The sequence below is a fragment of the Ictidomys tridecemlineatus genome, chromosome 11, assembly GCF_052094955.1.
Source record: "Ictidomys tridecemlineatus isolate mIctTri1 chromosome 11, mIctTri1.hap1, whole genome shotgun sequence".
Lineage (NCBI taxonomy): Eukaryota > Metazoa > Chordata > Mammalia > Rodentia > Sciuridae > Ictidomys > Ictidomys tridecemlineatus.
This window is the reverse complement of record NC_135487.1, coordinates 75782350-75802363: the sequence shown is the minus strand read 5'-3', so window position 1 is coordinate 75802363 and position 20014 is coordinate 75782350. Positions and strand designations below refer to the sequence as shown.

The following is a 20014-nucleotide window of genomic DNA, read 5'->3' as shown; positions in this document are numbered from 1 at the left end:
TCGTGGGTTACCAGGGGCACTTAACCACTGAGCCACATCTCCAGCCCTATTTTGTATTTTATTTAGAGACAGGGTCTCACTGAGTTGCTTAGCACTTCACTTTTGCTGAGGCTGGTTTTGAACTTGTGATCCCTCTGTGTGAGCCTCCCAAGCTGCTGGGATTGCAGATGTGCACCACCAGGCCCAGCTAGACTAGTGCTTTCTTAAGGATTTTTTTCTTTTTTGATGCTGGGGATCCAGAGCCTTGAAACTTGTACTTTCTTGCCTTGGTCTTCCTCAGAAGCATCCAGGGAGTTGGTTCTGTACCATCCTTTACCTAAGCAAGTGGTATGATCATTAAATTTTGATATGGATGTCTAAAATCAGACTGGAATGATATGAAGTTCTTGTTCTTTTTGTTTTTGTTTTTTTTTTAGCAGTACCAGGGACAAATCTAGGCCTCATGCAAGGTATTTTATTAATAGAAATACCTTTATTGGTATCTTTTTTCTAATCTATTGATATTCTTTCCACCTGACTAGATAGGAGGTAAGAAATATTAAAATTCTAATTTATGTTAGGGTAACACAAATCTTTTTAAAAATAAAAATCTTTATTTTCTCATTCAATTTAAGACATTTATGGACTGATAATCTGATTTGCATGTTAAAATTTGTGCTTTGGGACAGACTTTTATAACCCTTCAAATGAGAGGTATTAAAAATTCTGGCTGGTTTTTAGTAAAAGTTAATTTTTTATTGTTTCAAAAATTAGAAAATATTTCAGGTGTGCTAAAAGCCAGAGAATGATATAAAAACAGTCATGTCTACTACCTGGCATAGAAAAGAAAACATTTTAAGTTGTCAGAAATTATACTTTAAAGTCAATGTCAGCTGTTAGTAGAATTGAAGCTCACATTTATTTAACACTTTATATATCATGGCTTATTTACAAACATTATCTCTATATTTTTGAATATTCTTATGAAAGGGTTCTTAATTTTTCTTTGAAGAAAGAAAGCTCAAGTACCATGACAGTGGTCACACTGATAGGAACCAATGAAAGGCAAGGGTTCTAAGAAGTTATTCTCGGGTCCATGTGTGTTTTTCAACATATACACTGTATTGCTTTTCAAGAAACTTTGATATATTTATGATATTAAAAAATATTTGAATCCCATTTTTACATATTATTATAATCTTTTCATTAAAAAATTAGGCACTAGTTAAAACAAACTATAAATAGCAGAAAGATTAGTAGAGTATAGGAAAGGGAATGCGGGAGGAATGCTGGGAGGGAAAGGTGTAGTATTGGGGACTGAATTAGAGCAAATTATATTCTGTGATTATATAATTATGTCAAAATGAATCCTAATGTTATATATAACCAAAAAGAATCAATAAGAAAATAATGAAGTTAAGAGAGAGGAAAAAGAAAAAAAAAAAAAAAAAGGAATGATTGGCCATGTGCAATGGCCCACACCTGGTAATTTCAACTATTCAGGAGACTAAGTCAGGAAGATTGCAAGTTTGAGGCCAGTCAGGGCAACTTAGTGAGACCCTAGCTCAAAATTTAATATATATATAAAGGACTGGGGACATAGCTCAGTGGTAGATTGCTTATGAGATCGTGAGTTTAGTACCCAATACCTAAAAATAAAGAATATTATACAATATCCAATGGAGGCACAATAGAATAATTTATTAAATAAGTCATTCATTTAATGAATGATTTACAGATCTTACCACATGCCTAAGCACTATTCTGGGCATTTGAGATGTAATAATGAAATAGACCAACTCTTGCCCTTGTGGAGCTTTCATTCGAGTATGGAAATCACACTAATAGAACAGTAAATTATATAGTATTTTAGATGGTTAGTGTTAAGGAAAGAAAAGTACTTTCAGGAAAGGGAATATAAAATGGTAGTATTTAGGCTGAAAATTTAGAAAATTTGAACAGATAACTTTTAAATAATGACCTGAAGGAGGTGACACAGTTAGCTGTGTGGGTATCTGGAAGAATCTGGATTAGAGTGTGCCTGAGGAGCCTTGTGGATGGGACAATATCATGATGAGAAAGGGGTGGGTAAGGTAGAGCAGGTTGTAAATAAGGTAGTGCTGTTAATGATAATGACTGCAACTTTTATCCTGGTGAGATGAAAGCCATTGGGGATTTTCAGTAAAGGACAAGATCTGACCTATGTTTTCATTGGATCTGTCTTGCTACTATGTTGAGAATAAATTGCAGACGGTAGAAACAGAAGCAGAGAGATTAACTAGAAGGCTGGTGAGATGAGGCAGGCAAAAGATGATGATGGGGCTGAGTTTGTAGCTCAGTGATAGAGCACTCGCCTAGCATGTGTGAGGCACTGGGTTCAGTCTTCAGCACCAGATAAAAATAAATAAATGTATTTTTTAAAAAAGATAATGGTAGCTTAGATTGAAGTGTTAAGAAGTAGTTGGATTATGAATAGATTTTAAAGATAAAGCTGACAGATTGAATGTAGAGATGTGAGAGAGAAAGTAATCAAATTTTTTTTGGCCTGAGCAATTAGAAACCTTGCTACCCAAGATGGGGAGCATTGTAATAGGATCTGGTTTAGTGGGAATGCCAGGAGTCCAGCTTTGGATATTTTAGGAATAAGATGCCTAGGAAATGTCCAAGTAGCCAAATAGATCTGAAATGAAGACAGCCTCAAAACATAAATTGGGCAATTATTGGCTGGATGATGTATTCAGAGCATTGAGAATGGGTGAGTTTACTTGTCATGTGAGTGTGGATAAAATAGAGGAGAGTTCAAGAATTGAGCCCCAGGTAAGCCAATATTTAACCGTTAGGAAGAGGAGGATCCTTGAAAGTTGCAAAGTAGGAGAAAATCAGGTAAATGTAAAGACCTAGAAGCCAAGAGAAAGTGTTTCAGGAAGAGAAGATTAACTGTGTTAAATGCTAAAAATAGTTTGGAGATGAGAATGGAGATGACCTTTGGGTTTAACAGCCTGGCAATAAATTGGAAAAGAGCAGAGAAGTGGTGGGCACTAAAACCTGACTGGAATAGAAGTAGAAAAATCAGGGATATTTTTCAAGGAATTTGCTATCAAGAAGAGAGAAATGGAACAGTAGCTAGATAAAGTTGTGATATTTGTTTTGTTTTTTAAATGGGAAAAAGATCTACATGCTCTTATGATGACAATTAAGTAGGAAAAATTAAAGGTTATGAATGAACAGTGGGAATTGCTGGAGTCAAGGTTATGAGATTGAGTGCACAGGTAGGAAGTGAACTTGGTACACTAGAAGGGATAATTAATCTACAATAATAGGAACCTACACCAAAATGTGGGCAAAAATGTAGATAAAATTTAGGGTGAAATTCTCTTCTGATTGTTTCAGTTTTTTCAGTGAAATCAGAAGATTATCAAGCTGAGTGGCAGTGGGTTTGAGTGTTGCTGGTTAAAGGAAGAAGAGTAAGTATAAAATAGTAATCTGGGAGGGTATGAGAAGGATGCAACAAGGAAGTTTCTGAATTTTATGATTGCTAATTTAAATAAACATCCTGTTTTTTTCCCCCTGTGGTTAGACATGCCACTATAGGTACACAGACATAGTGTTTTCACAGTTAATCCACAATAGTGGCTTCATTGGGCAGATGTACAGCTAAGGGGGAGAGGAGCAAGGAAGTATATATAATGATTGGAAGTGACGTTTTGTTTAGAGGGAAGAGAGGAAGGACATCAGGGATTAAGTGACAATAAAACAATGTCAGGATCACAGGATTGTTCTAATGAAAAGGAGAATTATTGGAATTGAGTTACTTTATAATGTGAAGAATGGGAGATGATCTTTAAAGAGTGAGTTGTTTGAAGTAGCTCAAGAGGCTGAGGCAGGAGGATTGCGAGTTCAAAGCCAACCTCAGCAAAAGCGAGGCTCTAAGCAACTCAGTGAGTCCCTGTCTCTAAATAAAATACAAAACAGGGCTGGGGATGTGGCTCAGTGGTTGAGTACCCTTGAGTTGAATTCCTGTTACCCTCCCCCGCCACCTCCCAAGAAAAAGAGTAGGTTATTTGAAACTGAGATTCCTGTGTTTGGAGATATTTAGGTTATTTTTCACTATTCATTATCAAAAATAATACTCATACATCTTTGTATATAAAGGTTTTTTGACTTCTTATTTTTTTCTATAGCTAGTTGTCAAAATTAATATTATTGAATTATGGGATACTAGTAGTTTTAAGACTTTTTATGTGTACTAAGTAAATTTCCTAAGGAATGTTCCTAGGGTGTGTTGTTTTCAGCATTGAGTTAACATTTCACTACTACTTTTTTTTTTTTAACATCTTTATTTTATTTTATGTGGTGCTGAGGATCAAACCCAGCACCCCGTGCATGCCAGCCACATCTCCAGCCCTCACTATTACTTTAGAAATACTAATTCTTGTTCTTACTCTTAGTCTCATTTTTTTCTTTTCTAGTTTGCTAAGTCAAAAACGCTTTTTGCTTCAAGTACAAGATATGTATTTTTATATAGGCACATCTAGTGATCTTTCTTTTAATAGTTTTCATTTTAAATCTTACAAAACACTCTATTCTAGAAAGTGTGGCAAAGATTAATAATAACTCAATCAAGTAGATTTACTTACTAGCTTACTATATATCTGCAATAAATGGTTCAAAAATACATTGGAAATAGAAGTCCCATTTAAAATAGAAATAGATAGCATATCTAGGTATAACCTAAATGAAAAATATGATACACCCTAAGAAACTTTAATAACTTTACACATAGACTTTTTTTAAAAACTTTTTTAGCTGCAGATGGACTCAATATCTTTATTAATTCATTTATTTTTTACTTGGTGCTGAGGACTGAACTCACTGCTTCACATGTGTGAGGCAAGCGCTCTCCCACTGACCCCCAGCCCTACACATAGACTTTTTAAAAAGATGAATAGAGAGACAAAAATAATTTTATTTAAAGATGTGATTTTTTTCTCAACAAAATGCATATTTAACAAATCTAGTTGAATTTAATTCCTTGTAAAGTTTCATAGCAATAAAAAGAGACATTCAAAGAAAAACTGTTAAAAAAGAGATAAAAGAACTAAAATAATACTCATGCCTCATGGAGTGTATGTCACACAAAAGGGGATGCAATGATTTATTTAAAAGTGGTTTTAGAAGTTGGGGATTATAGCTCAGTGAAAAGTGCTCACATAGTATGCATGAGGCCCTGGGTTCAAACTTTAGCACTACAATCAGTCAGTCAAAACATTAAATAAGAAAAAGTGATTTTAAAACTTTTGGTTAGGTTTAAATTAGATTTTAATTTATAGTAAAATAGATTTCAGAAGATTTAAAGGAGGTAGGGGAAATAAATTCCCATGAATATTTTAATCTTTAAATTTTATTTTAGGGGCTGGGGCTATAGCTCAGTGACAGAGTGCTTGCCTAGCATGTTTGAGGCACTGGTTAGGCACTGGTTAGCACCACATAAAAAATAAATTAATAAACAAAGATAGCATGTGTCCCTCTACAACTAAAAAAAATTTTAAAAATTTATTTTAGTATCACTTCTGTCATAAATAACTATTTACTCACTTGTCTAATTGAAACTTAAAGTTAAGTCTTTCAGGAGAAACAAAATGTTTCCTTTTGTTGAACCGTATGTTGAACCTTTTGGGAACCTTTTGTTGAACCTTATGAGAATCTTGTTTGGTTTCAAATGGCTTTTTAAACATCCAGGCATGGTGGTGCACAACTATATTCCCAGAGACTTGCCTGTTGTGTCAGAGAGTTGGGAGATTAAGGCAGGAAGATCACAAATTTGAGGCCAGCCTCTGTAACTTAGTGAGATCCTGTTTCAAAAAAATAAAAAAAGAGTTGGGGGTGTGGCTTGGGTGATAGAGAGCCTCTGGGTTTAATCCTTAGTATCAAAAACAAAACAGAAACCCCAGTATTAATAATAATAATTGGCTGATTTATGTAATCTACTATGCTACACATGGAAGGAACAACCAGGAAATCTGGGACAATTTTTACTTCTCTAGCTGTTATTTTGTATTCTGAGGTCATACATTATGTCCATTTCAAATTATGTAGATATGTTTTAGTATATAGAACAAGAAAATACAAATTGTAAAGTATCTTTGTAATATTCCAATTTGTGATCTATTTAAGATATAAAATTTAAGTCTCTTATTTCCTGAAATAAGACTCCATTTGTTATACAAATTTAAGTCTTTACTGGCAAAATGGAATATTCAATTGTTGAAATGATTTTCCAAGGAAGAAGTTTTAGAAAAAATTAGAGTTGAGAAATAGGATTGAGCTTTGGAACAAATTGATATAGAAAGTAAGTGAGGTTTGAAAATTCAGGGATGGCAAAATGAAAGGATAACATAAAGAGAATTGAAAATTGAAGGAATAATTTTTATAGGGAACTTATAAGAAATTATATTGGTAGAATATACAAGAAGATGATTTTTTAAAATGTAGGGTGATTTATATTTAATACCTGAAATTAATTTTGACAAGTTTTAGGTGATCAAGCATTGAACAATTAAATAAAGTGTTTTTTCTTTTTTTCTTCCCTTTTTTTTTTTTCCCTTTGGTACAGGGGATTGAACCCAGGGCCTTGTGCTTGCAAGGCAAGCACTCTACCAACTGAGCTAAAATCCCCAGCCCCAAGTTTTTGTTTTTTTAAATCTGGTTTTTCTTAAACGTAGAGACAGTACTTGTAATTGGAGCTTCTTATTTTTTTAAGTAGATGATAACTCATGATAAATTGTTTTATAATTTCAAATGTAAGGAATTTTGCAACTTGTATCTATAATATAAATGAAGACTTGTCTAATCTAAAGTGATAGTTTGCTATTCTATAAATACGCATACTTGAAGTTTTTATTAATTCAACTGACATTTAAATACTTATTATGTGAATAGGCTTTGTAGGAGATAGGCAAGTTACAAATTTTTCCATCTAATGGGTAATTTAAAACATTTATCTTTGTCCTTTTAAATATAGAAAAGAGAAGGATTATTTATATACTTTAGTGTATAGCTAGAATGAAAGATACAATTATTCCTTTGTCATAGATTTCTTAGTGGGAGCCTTTAATGGTCTGACATCTGATAATGTAACGATTTCTTATACTCTTTTTATTTATAAAAGATGGCATGTTTTCAAGACTTGATTTAGGAATTTTGTTTACTCTCCAGAATGCTTGCAAGCAAAATTTTGTTTTTTTCTTTTTTGGCAGAGGTTACGCACAGAAAATAGACTTTTAAAACAGCGCATTGAAACGTTAGAAAAAGTAAGTAACTGTTATGAATTTCTGTTGAATGCTTTTAGGATTTTTCCATATATTTAAGAAATTCTCAAAAAATTTGGCACATGTGTCTCTTAAGTTGTGTTATTGACTGTTAACTTGCCTAGCTTACTGTTTAGCCACGTAGCTAGTTATTAATAAAAATTAATGGGTACAAGTTCCTGACCTTTCATATTAAGGTTTTAACTTGGGTAATTATTGGATTAATATTGATGTCATTTGTTTTCTTTCTGTGTAACCTCTAAAAAATACGTTCTTCTAGAATCTAATTGGGAATTCATTCTGATAACAACTTTTTAAAGATGATTCAAATGTTGTCCTGGCTTCCTCATGGACTGTCAAGTGAGGCAGTAATTCATTTAAGGTCTAGGATTGCTTTACATTTACATTACTTTTACATTTAGTCAAAATGATTAAAATTCTTATCCCTTTGTATTTTTTATATAAAAATTTACTCTGATATTGATTTTCAGTAAAAGAGAGTTGTGTGTAAACTTTAGTTAAAATTATTTTGATATCTACTCATTGCCTCTTCTCTGTTTCATAATAATTGGCAGATGTGGAAATTTTGCATAATTTTTGTATTGTGCTTTAGATGAACCTTTTGTAGTTGTGTTTCTGATACTGTAAGAATTAATGGAGTCATCAAAGCATAGTGTAGGAATTTTGCTTTATTAAAAGAAAAACACCATTTGAATTCACAGAATTTTTTGTTGCTCCCTTTAAAAAACTAGAGGCAAGAGTAACTAGGTTTAAAAATGTTCCTTATTATATTGTCAAGTATCTTTAAAGTCTTCCTGAAAGTTTATAGATAAATATCTAAGAAATAAAAAACTAGGAAAGGGATAATTTGCAGTGTTTGTCTTTCTTTCTTTCTTTTTTGTTTTTAAAGTTTTTTTTTTTTGGTTGTAGATGGACACAAGACCTTTATTTATTTATTTATTTATTTATTTAGTTAGTTAGTGGTGCTGAGAATTGAACCCCGTGCCTCACACGTGCTAAGCAAGTGCTCTGAGTGACAACCCCAGTCATTATATATATAGTAGTTGGACACAATACCTTTATTTTTTAAAATTTATTTTTATGTGGTGCTGAGGATCGAACCCAGTGCCTTGCACATGCTAGGTGAGTGCTCTACCGCTGAGCCCTAGCCCCAGCCCCCTTTCTTTTTTTTTTTTTTTTTTTAATTCTTTTTTTAAAAAAACTTTATTTTATTTATTTATTTTGATGTGATGCTGAGGATGGAACACAGGGCCTCACACTTGCTAGGTGAGTGCTCTACCACTGAGCTACAACCCCAGCCCCTGTCTTTCATTTTTAAAGAAAAGATGATTTCATATTAAATATCAGTGTACAAGGATAGGAAGTTTATTACATGTCTGTCTATTGTATAATAATTGCAGATACTTTATATTACGTAAAATATAGCTTCTCTGTATTTCTCTCATTGTATTAGAGTTGCTTTGAGGCTATTTCTACTTTTTGGTGATGCCACATGAATGTTGAACTCAATTGTTTTTTTCCTCCTCCCCAATTCCCTAAACCTGGTTTAGAGTAAGACAATTTCCTAGGTGAATTTTTGTCTTTGGAGTCAGTCATTTTCAGAGAAAGCGTTCTTATCTTGTTAAACCGTTTAAGAGCGATAAAGATGCAGTAGGAAATTATTAAGTTTGGATTTTATTTCTAGAGAATTAAGTAACTTTTTTACTGGCTTAAATGACCTAGATGTATCAACACTTAGAATTCTATAAATACTTACGTATCAGTTCAATTCTGTAACCAAAAAGTTTACTTGCTCATTATTACTAGTGTTAATTAAATTGAGCTGATTGACTTCATTTGTCTTATTTTCTTTACTTTATTTCTTTGGATGTTACTATGGCACGAATTGCTGTCACACTTTATATGTAGAATTGCTTACTCAAATTCCTTCTCCCTTTCATATATGTAGTTTGATGATATGATTAAAATTAAAGATGTAAAAAGATAAGCTTTTAAGAGAAGATATTTACTTGCCCAAGTAATGAAAAACCACTTGGAATTTGTGTTCATTTTTCTTCTTGGAAAAACATGGTTTTTTGTAGTCTTTGTTTTGATGTATTTTTAAGAATAAAAACATTCAGTTAAAAAAAGTTTTAAATTTTTAGGTGTCCTTTTTAATTAACAATGAAAAGCAGTTGGAATTTGAGTACCTTTGTTTCTTCTTATTCCTAATTTTATCACTTTTATTTTCTTTCTCTTATATTTCTATCTGAATTTTTCCTTTTGTAGGAAAGTGCTTCCTTGGCAGATAGATTGATACAGGTATAGTTTTTTTGTGTGTTTTTTTTTTTTTAAAGCATTTTCTCTAACTCTACTTCTAAGAAAAGTCCTAAACTCAGAAATTTATATTCTAATGCATGCAATTTTACATGCATTTTCCTAGAAATAATTTTTTGGGTGGTATATGGGTATAAATTTAATTTTTAATAACTTATCTAGTACACTCAAATAGGCACCTTTTGCACGTTATAAAGCTAACCTTATTTTTTAAAGTATTCTTTGTTACAAATGGCAATCAGTGGATTCTGTGAAATTAACTGCTATTTGTTGAAAATTTTAGTTCTGCATGTACAACTCAGTAATATTGCATGAATTTTTATTGACTGAAAGAATTGTTCTTAAGATTGTCAATTAATTTTTCATTTAGTTTCCAAAAATTTTCTGGAGCAATAATAAGCTGCTAGTTAATAATTAACTAGGCTGTTCTATTCTGAGGTGATTCTTTTTTTAACATATGAAAGTAAATAACTAAACCTCACAAAGGCAGTCTTTCTTGAATCTGTCCTAAATTGCTTTACACAAAAAAAAATTATGTCCTAAGGGACAAGTGACAAGAGCCCAGGAGGCTGAGGAAAACTACCTCATAAAACGGGAGTTGGCCACCATCAAACAGCAGAGTGATGAGGCCAGTGCTAAGCTGGAGCAAGCTGAAAATACCATCAGGAAGCTCCAGCATCAACAACAATGGGTAAGGAGTCTGGTAGTGCCTTGTATCGCCTTTCTCATCCCTTTCCCTTTAAACCAAAACAAAATTTTTTGAAGCACAACTTCTGTGCTCTTGTTTTAAATAATTTTTTTAACTTTAATTGAAGTCTTAAATTATTCCATTTTATGTTCTGTAATATTTGGGGTCTTACTGTGGCCTAAAGACTCCTTTTTCTAGCCCCTCCCCCCAGTTTTGTTAGAAATAGTTAATAATTTCTTTCCTTACATTTCAAATCATAAAAAATAACCAGTGTATTTCAGATCTGCTTTTTAGGTTTTATAAATCTGTTTGACCATAGCTAATCCTGACTGCAGCTAGATTTTATTCATTGAGCAAATGTAGTATTAGTCACATACAGAATAAATGTAATTATCTTATTTTGAGTTTTGAGAATGTGTTAGTTTAGATTTTATGATATTCTGTAGCCTGGACTTCCTACATCAAGACATTGAATTATGAATTAAGGTATATGCCTGAATGTTTTCAAAAGGAGAAAAGTAGTGAAGATGAAAAAAAGTAACCCTTTAAAATTCATGTTAACTAACTAGGATTCTTGATAACAATTTTACATTCCAAGATTCAGATTAGGATTATCTTAATCAAAAATATGAAGATTCAAAAGAAAAACCAACTCTTTATCTTTGAAAAGATATTCTTATTTTAGTTTTCTTTTGGCAAGTAGAAACTAGAACTCTACAAGTCTAGGGCAAATGGAATGACTACAAAGTTAGACATTACTTTTATTTAGTAAAATGAAGAAATAGCATCCTTATTTGGATACAGAAGTCAGAAAAAATAATTGAAAAGAGCCATAAACACGTTTCTTTTATGTTATTGAAGATGGCTAATAAAAATGAGAGTGACAAAATAATAACTCAGAAAACTAGAACTCAGCTTTTTATTCTGCCTTCATATAAAATGTCAGTAATATCAAAGCATGAAACTAGAATTGTTGAATCATGTTGGGAATTAAACTGACATGAATTATCAGTACAATATCATTTGTTTAGAAGGAAAGATAAGTATTTTTTTTTTCCTTTAGTGCTGGGGAATGAACCCAGGGCCTTGTGCATGCAAGGCAAGCACTCTACCAACTGAGCTATATCCCCAGCCCTAAAAGATAAGTATTATGCTTGTATTTAGCATAAACTACTGTCTCAATATGTTAGAATCATGAATTAAGTTTTTTGCTTTGTTTCCAGTTATTGAAACCTTATAGGTAGATGTGTATAAAAAGAATATAAGGTTGTTTTATAATGAAAAAGTTAACTGAGCAAGCAAAAATTACAAGAGTGTACTGAGACTTTTACAAAGTGTAATGAAAGGAATCTCTTCGAGTTCCTTTTGAAGGACAAAACAGACCTGCTTGGTGGGGCCAAAATAAAGATGAACTAGATTTCTATTTTGATTGTTTTCATTTTTTTCCTCACCAAGAGGATAATTAAATGGAAATAAACTATAAAATGGAAGTATAAAGCAGTAATGTGCAGAGTAAATGAAAAATAGTGATAGCCTTGTTAAATTTCCAATTTTTAAGTTGCATATTTTAGATATTAAAATGACTTGTGGAATAATTATCTTTTTTAAAAATGTTTTTTTTTTTTTAGTTGTAGATGGACACAGTACCTTTATTTTGTTTATTTAGTTTGTTTATGTGGTGCTGGGGATTGAACACAGTGCCTCATGCATGCTAGGCAAGTGCTCCACCACTAAGCCCACAACCCCAGCCCCTGTTATAATTATCTTTAAATAAATGAGTTTTAGAAAATAAAAGGTACTATAGGCATCAAGGTGGACAAATACATTTCTTACAGAAAATAATCAAGGTTAAATATCTGAAAAAAGTGTCCAGGGTCTTTGATGATGCTTCATGAAAAGATTTCTAGAACATCTGTCGTCAAAAGCCATTGTATGCACATGTCATAACAGAGTAATATCATACTTGTAATAAATAAAAACTGGATCACAAATACAGTTTTACAAGTTATTTGATGGACTTTCTCATGACTGGTTTTTGTCAAGGTAGAGAAATTAAAATAAAAGTAGCTGGTGTTAATAGGGGATTATATTAAGAGACTATTGGGGCTGGGGCTGGGGCTGGGGCTCAGTGGTAGAGCGATTGCCTCACATGTGTGAGGGACTGGGTCCAATTCTTAGCACCACATATAAACAAATGAAATAGACTATTGATGTTTAAAGGTCTTTGTGTCTTAAACTTACACAGGATGCACTTTGTATTTAAATCTTCACATGCAGTTTTTATACATGAACTATTTAAAAATGGAACTAATATGTTAGATGATGAATCAAGATTCAAAATCTGTTTAATATCTACTTAGAATGAGAAGATAAAAGATTGTTTCCCCAAAATATATAGCCTTGTCCATTAGGTTTAAAATTCAAAGGTGTATTTTACCAATGCCTTGTGGAACAAAGATGTTGATATTTTAATTGACAAGAAATCAGAAATGAACCAGTAATAATGTAATGTAGCTGTGACTTTAGACTCAAATCCTAAGTGCAGTCTTCTTAGAAGCAAAACAATCCTAAGTATTCTAAGTAGCTTGAAGAAGATTTGTAGTGTTGTATCTAGTTTGAATACCAAAACTTATGTGATCATTTACACACTATTCTTGTGGCTAGTGTAGGAAAGACAGGGGGAGCCCTGGATTTTTTTAGGCTTCAGTAAAGAAGTTTTTAGAACATTATACATAAGTCATTTTTCAATATTTTAAAAGAAATCTATGCAAAATTATATATGGCTTCAGAAGGCATGATGAATATAAGATCCCAAGACACAATATCTTATCCATTGGAATTTTGACAAATGAAATAGTTGCTTTACAAAGTAGTGACTGTACCATGAGTACCTATTGATAAATGTACTGATTACAGTCTTCCAGTATAACTTTATGAATTCTTGAACTCCCACAATAAGGATTTCAAATCTGTATGGTAGTAGACAGTTATATTTCAAATCTGTATGCAGATTTGAAATATAACTGTCTACTGCCATCACTTACCACTGACAAATGGAAACATTTTATATGATGTAAAGAATTTTAGATTTCATATACAGCACTAAATTTTAGTCATTTTTCTGTTTAATCTTGGACACTCAAGAATGCAGTTTTGTTTTGTATTAGAAATGTTTAGGTCTAGACTATCTCAGGTCTCTCATTTTTAAGATGACCTTTAGTAGAGCATAATTTACATATTATGAAATTCATCAAGTTTAATTTGATGTGTTTGAAATGTGTATGGTTGTATAACCCCTACCACAATCAAAATAAAGAATATTTCCATAACTATCAAAATTTCCTTTGTGTGTCTTCAAAAGCCACTGTATGTACATGTCATAACAGAGTAACACCCATCCCAGTGACATGTCTTCTCTCACCATAGTTTTACCTTTTCTTAAAATCCACATATAAAATGTGAGACTTGTATGTCTTTTTCTTTTACTTTAGCATATCCATTCACTATTTTCTTTTCTTTTTGATGATTTTTTAAATTGTGACAAACATATACAACATAAAATTATCATTTAAGTTTATAATTCAGCGGCATTAGCACATTTACAGTGTTGGTATCCGCTATTTCTAGACTTTGAAATCACTCCAAATAAGCTCTATACCCATTAAATAATAATTCCTCTTTTTCCTAGTATCTGATAATCTCTATTCTGCTTTCTATCTCTGTGAATATACTCAATCTGTGTAACTTAAATGAGTGGAATTATGCAATATTTGCCCTTTTGTGTCTAGCTTATTTGATTAACATTAATATTTTCTATATGTTGTAGCATATATAAAAAATTTATTATTTTTATGTCTGAGTAATGTTCCATTGTGTGTATATAGCAATTTTGTTCATTCATTTGTTGGTCATCATTTATATTGTTTCTACTTTTTGGCTATTGACAAAATGCTGTTATGAATATTGGTGTATAACTATCTGAGTGCCTGCTTTTAATTCTTTTGTGTATATACCTAGATATGGGTTTACTAGATCATATATATAATACCATGTTTAAGTTTTTGAGAAAGCACCAAACTGTTTTCTACCGTGGCTGTACCATTTTACATTGTCATTAGCAATGTCAAAAAGGTTCCAATCTCCACATCCTTCTCAACTCTTGGTATTTTGTTCTTAATAATAGCCTTCTTAGTAGATATGAGGTAGTATTTCATTATTATTCAGATCTTACTTAAAATTGAAAGTTCTTTCAATGCAAAGACCATACCAAATGTACATTTAAATGAGTTACTTTTTGACCCAGATTTTATGATAGGCCCCCCCCCTTTTTCTCCAAATACAAGCAGAAGCCAATTGAATGGTCATGAGAACGAAAACAATCTTGACTGCCATTTTATTTGTTAATTTATTGTTAAGATATCAAGTTCAGTTTGTGTAAACATTTTGTATTTTGCTCAGTCTTATAAGATGTGGACATCTTATAATGGAGTGAATATTAATCTATTCATTTGAAAACCAATGGGCAAAATATTATCTTTAAGTGCAGAGAGGATAATAATAACCAAGGAAAATGAAGCCTGCTATTGCATAGAGTGTTCTGGTGTGAAAGACACATTTAAACAAATTAATATGATTTCAATGGTGATAAAGGCTTCGACAAAAAAGAAATCAGGAGCAAGGTAGTATGTATGAGTGCTAGTGTAGGTAGGACAGTTATGGTGTGCTTCCCTGAGGAAGTAACATTTGGCCAAAGACTGAATGACAATATTGACAATATGAATTTCTCAGCTTCCATACAGAAAACATGGCTGTGTGTATAGGTGTTGATCAAGGAATAAGTTTAGGGTATTTGGGGAACAGCAAAATGTGTTCTTATAAACCCTAGGGAAACCAACTAAAAATTCTTGTGAAGAAAAGATATGTAGATAAGTAGAAAGTAGTAGAGACAAAATAGAGTAATTAAAAAAATCATTTATGTGCTAGCAATTCAGTTTCTCGTTGTGTACCCAAAAGAATGAATTGCTGGTACTCAAACAAATATGTGAACACACATTTGGAGCAGTATTATTTATAAAAAAAGAAGTAGACAAGTCAGAAGTCCATTAATGGATGAATGAATAAGCAAATTATCATATATACATACAGAAGAATATTATTCAACTATAAAAAGGAATAAAGTTGTAATACTTGCTATAATGTGAATGAGTTTCCAAAACCTTAAATTAAGTGAAAGAAGCCAGATACAGAAGTTCATATATTATGTGATTATGCTGTAGGAAATATTCAGGGTTGATAAATCCATATAGAACAGAATACAAATTGGTGATTACTAGTAGATTGGGGTCCAGTGAGAAGCTGCTTAAATAGGTAAAGGATTTCACTGTGAGTGATGGGAATGATTTGAAACCAGATAGAGTTGGTGGTTGCACACATTTTTAAAAAAATTTAACTTGTTATATATGACAACAGAATGCATTACAATTCATATTACACATATAGAGCACAATTTTTCATATCTCTGGTTGTACACCAGAGTCATATCCTTCATGTCTTCATACATGTACTTAGGGTAATGATAACTATCGCATTCCACGGTCTTTCCTACCACTGTGCCCCCTCCCTTCTGCTCCCTCTCACCCTTTCCCTTTTGCCCTACCTAGAGTTCGTTTAATCCTCCCATCTCTCCCACCCCCGCAGCATATTATGAATCAGCATCCTTAAATCAGATAAATCATTCTGCATTTAGTTTTTTGGAGATTGGCTATTATATTCTCCAGCTTCATCCATTTACCTGCAAATACCATGGTTTTATAATTCTCTTTTAATGCTGAATTCCACATGTTTTCTTTATCCATTCATCTACTGAAGGGCATCTAGGTTGGTTCCATAGTTTAGCTATTATGAATAGGGTTACATAACATTTTTTAAAAATATGTTTAGTTGTAGATGGACCTAACACCTTTATTTAATTTATTTATTTATTATGTGGTGCTGAGGATCAAACCCAGTGCCTCACATGTGCTAGGCAAGTGCTCTACCACTGAGCTACATCCCCAGCTCCTTACAACATTTTGAATGTACTTAATGCCATTGAATTGTTAATTTTAAAATGGTTATTTGAATTTTTCCTCAACATATTACCCCAAAAAGGCTAAAGAAATGAAGGAAAAGATGCAAAGATGTCACATTTAATCTTTTGATTGCAATAGAAGACATCCTTATGCAAGCACATAAAATTCTAGTACAGGAACCCTTTGGTGATAGTTGGGGTAGGACTAGAAGCAAGTAATCTGGCTTGTGGAAGGGGACTGGGAAGATAGGAGACTCCCTCAGGGCCGAGTATGGGCTATGTTAATCAGAGTTTTGGTTTACTTTGTGACTAGAGGGAGTGGGGGATGCAATATGAAGTAAAGCAGATTAGGTCAGAAGTGGCAGCTAGAGAAGTGAGTTCTAACAGAGCTGTAGTCCCACAGCAAGAAGATTAAGAGATAGAGGAGACAAGGATTTGGAGTATCAGGAGTTCAGTGGTCTAATGGGAGAGAACATCTAGGGCAAGTGGTAAATATGGGGCTATTACCTACAGCCATGATTTTATATGATTTTTGGATATAATATTTGAATAGGCCAGCTCTTAGTAATGTGCCAGAGTAGAGCTGACATAGAATTCTTTATGTTCCCCTATTTAGGAATAAGGTTGGTGCGTTATTCATCTTTCTGATACTAGACATCATGACTGGAGTGCATGGCAGAGGAGGCCCTGTTCACCTCATGGCAGCCAGGAAACAAAAAGATAGGAAGGGTCAATGTTCCAGTATTCCCACAAGGCCCTACTAAAGTTTCTACTGCCTTCCAATGGTACTACAGATTGAGATCCAGTCCTTCAACACATGGGCCTTTTTCTAAGGGACATTCAAGATCCAAACCAAAGTAGTTGATTTTGGAAATCCAGTGAATACAAGCCTATACATGGAAGTGAGGCGGTCTTAGTTGTAAGGTTAGGAATGACAGGCCAATCACATTGCTGTTTGGTTATTGGAAATGTATATAGCTTGATAACTGAGAGTGACTCTCCCCTATTGTGAAAGAGCATTTGGATCCATCTAAAGCAGTACGTCCTAGCAATTTTATAATATTGATTGATTGTATTAGGAAAGGGAATAAGTCTTGAACCAGTCTTCTAAGTTTCTACCTTAAAAAACTAGACATTTAAGAGCTAATTTAATCAGAAGCCACCAAAGTTACCAATAATACTAAAAATCAAATTGAAAAGGACACAATACAAGAAAAATCCATGAAACCAGAAGTTGATTCTTTGAAATGATCAATAAAATTGATAAATCTCTGTCCATACTAATTAAACAATAACCAGTATCCGCAATGACACTTAACTTTTTACAGATGAAGCCTAGTTGCTTTATCTCATATTCTGAATTTGTCTGATTTCTTCCTCCTAGTGTCATTGTATTTCTTATAGATTAGATTCAGTTAAACATTTAGATGATAGTATTGTGAACTTCATTTTAAGTCAGGAAACACATAAATTGTGCCAGCTATAAATGATGATGAATATTATTACCAAGCCAGATTTGATTACCTTAGACCCTCCTTTGTAAAGGTGTGGTTCATCTTTACAACTACTGAGTAGTCTATTGGAAGTACTTTTGTACCAAATAAATACAGTTGTACCTTGATATCTTTGGGGGAATTGGTTCTAGGAACCCTTATGCACAGCTAAATATGTGAAGGCTTAAGTTTCTTATATAAAATAGCATAGTATTTGCATGGAACCTATGCATACCTCCTGTGTATCTTAAATCATCTCTAGATTATTTATAATGACTAATACAATGTAAATGCTATTAAAATGGCTGTTATACTGTATTATTAAGAGAGTAATGACAAGAAAAAAGACTCATACATGTACCGTTCAGATGCACATTTCCCCCCCTATCCTTGGTTGGTTGGATCCATAGATGCAGAACTCACTCTCATTGTATCCATCCACATTTTACCTAATGATTTCAGCATTCATTGATGGTTGTATTGAATCAGTTATTATATATTGAATGTCCCAAATGGAGATTTTCATATTCTTTTATTTCTTCTATATTTATTAGCTAGTTTTCCTTTAAAAAAAAAAAAAAGACATCCCCCCAACCTTCCACTTGCTCACTGTAGATCCTTTATCACTCAAAGTTCATGGACTTTAGTAACTTCAGTATTTCACATCACTTTTAATTGTTTTGATGCTTTTGATATAGTTATATGCCAGTTATTTTATAATAATATATTAAATTTTTTGAGTAGCAGTTTTTAAAAGATAAGGTTTATTTTTAACCCATTTTGGGCATTGACATTCTTTGAAAAAAATGTTTCTGCAGTATACAGTTGTACAATGATTACTTTTAAAGGCCATTGTTTTTATTTTACACTAGTCCTTGGACAGTTTTAACCTGATATTGTTGGTTTTACAAAAAAAAAGCCAAGCACTGGGGTTGTGCAGCAGTAGAGCACTCGTCTAGCATGTGCGAGGTCCTGGGTTCAATCCTCAGCACCACATGAAAATAAATAAAATAAAGCTATTGTATCCAACTACAACTAAAAAAATAAATAAATATTAAAGAAAAATGAAGCTGGGCGCAGTGGCACATACCTGTAATCCCAGCAGGAGGATCATGAGTTCAAAGCCAGCCTCAGCAACTTAACAAGGCTCTGAGCAATTTAGCAAGACCCTGTCTCTAAGTAAAAAGGGCTGGGTATGTGACTCAGTGGTTAAATGCCCCCGGGGTTCACTTAAAAAAAAAAAAAAGTTAGAGCCAGGCACGTGGTGCACACCTGTAATCCCACTTTCTCCAGAGACTGAAGAAGGAGGATCACAAATTTAGGGCTACCCTGGGCAACTTGGCAAGGTCATGTCTCAAAAAATGAAAGGGCTAAAGGTAGAACTCAGAAGTAAAGCACTCCTAAATTCAGTCCCTCGCCACACATGAGTTGAGTTAATATTATTATTGAACGAGTATACTAAATAAATATTAAATGAAGCCTGATACAATGACACATGCCTGTAATCCCAGTGGCTCAGGAGCCTGAGACAAGAGGATCACGAATTCAAAGCCAGCCTCAGCAAAAGTTGAGCAACTCAGTGAGACATCTCTAAATAAAATGCAAAATAGGGCTGGGGATGTGGCTCTGTGGTCGAGTATCCCTGAGTTCATTCCCTGGTACCAAAAAATATATATATTTTATACACACACACATATATAAAATGAATCATAAGATTAAGCTTAGCATGAAGATTAAACTGTACATTTAGATATTTTACATGTTCCATGTCTGTTTTTGCAGAACTCTTAGAAGTAACATTGCTCCGGTCATAGTTCATGCAATTACTTATCTGATCTTTTTTCTTTTAAGTGTGGTGGGGCACAGATGTCTTCATGTTGAACTTTTCCCAGTGAGACCAACCGTCTTTGAGTGTAGCTTGATCTGTTTAAAAGCTTTGTGCCCTACACATAGCTGCATATCATTCAAGTATCCTGATTAAGCAATTTTGTCCAGTTGCTCTTGGCTCAGATCAACGTAAACAAGGAAGAATTTAGCAGCTAGCTAAGCTGCTGATTGCTGAAATAACTGCTTTTTGAAGTTCTTGGGATCTTTACCAGGAAATACTTAAGGGGAGCAAGAGAAGTTTTCTTCTGACCTT

The 20014-nt window shown here is 33.1% G+C and overlaps 1 protein-coding gene across 14 annotated transcripts in view; it reads left to right on the top strand.

Annotated features, from left to right (window-relative positions):
* The window catches only part of Evi5 (ecotropic viral integration site 5), a 232237-nt gene that overhangs the window by 103979 nt on the left and 108244 nt on the right, over positions 1-20014 (top strand). For 12 of the 14 annotated variants that reach the window (XR_013427909.1, XM_040289000.2, XM_078026735.1 and 9 more), the window contains 3 exons: positions 7236-7289; positions 9576-9608; positions 10168-10314. Coding sequence is in view for 13 of the 14 variants with exons in the window: in XM_040289000.2 (XP_040144934.2) it covers positions 7236-7289; positions 9576-9608; positions 10168-10314 (234 nt within the window). In the remaining variant the exon portion in view is untranslated. The remainder of the gene's footprint in view (positions 1-7235; positions 7290-9575; positions 9609-10167; positions 10315-20014) is intronic. The other 2 variants (XM_040288993.2, XM_021728012.3) reach the window with 2 other exon arrangements.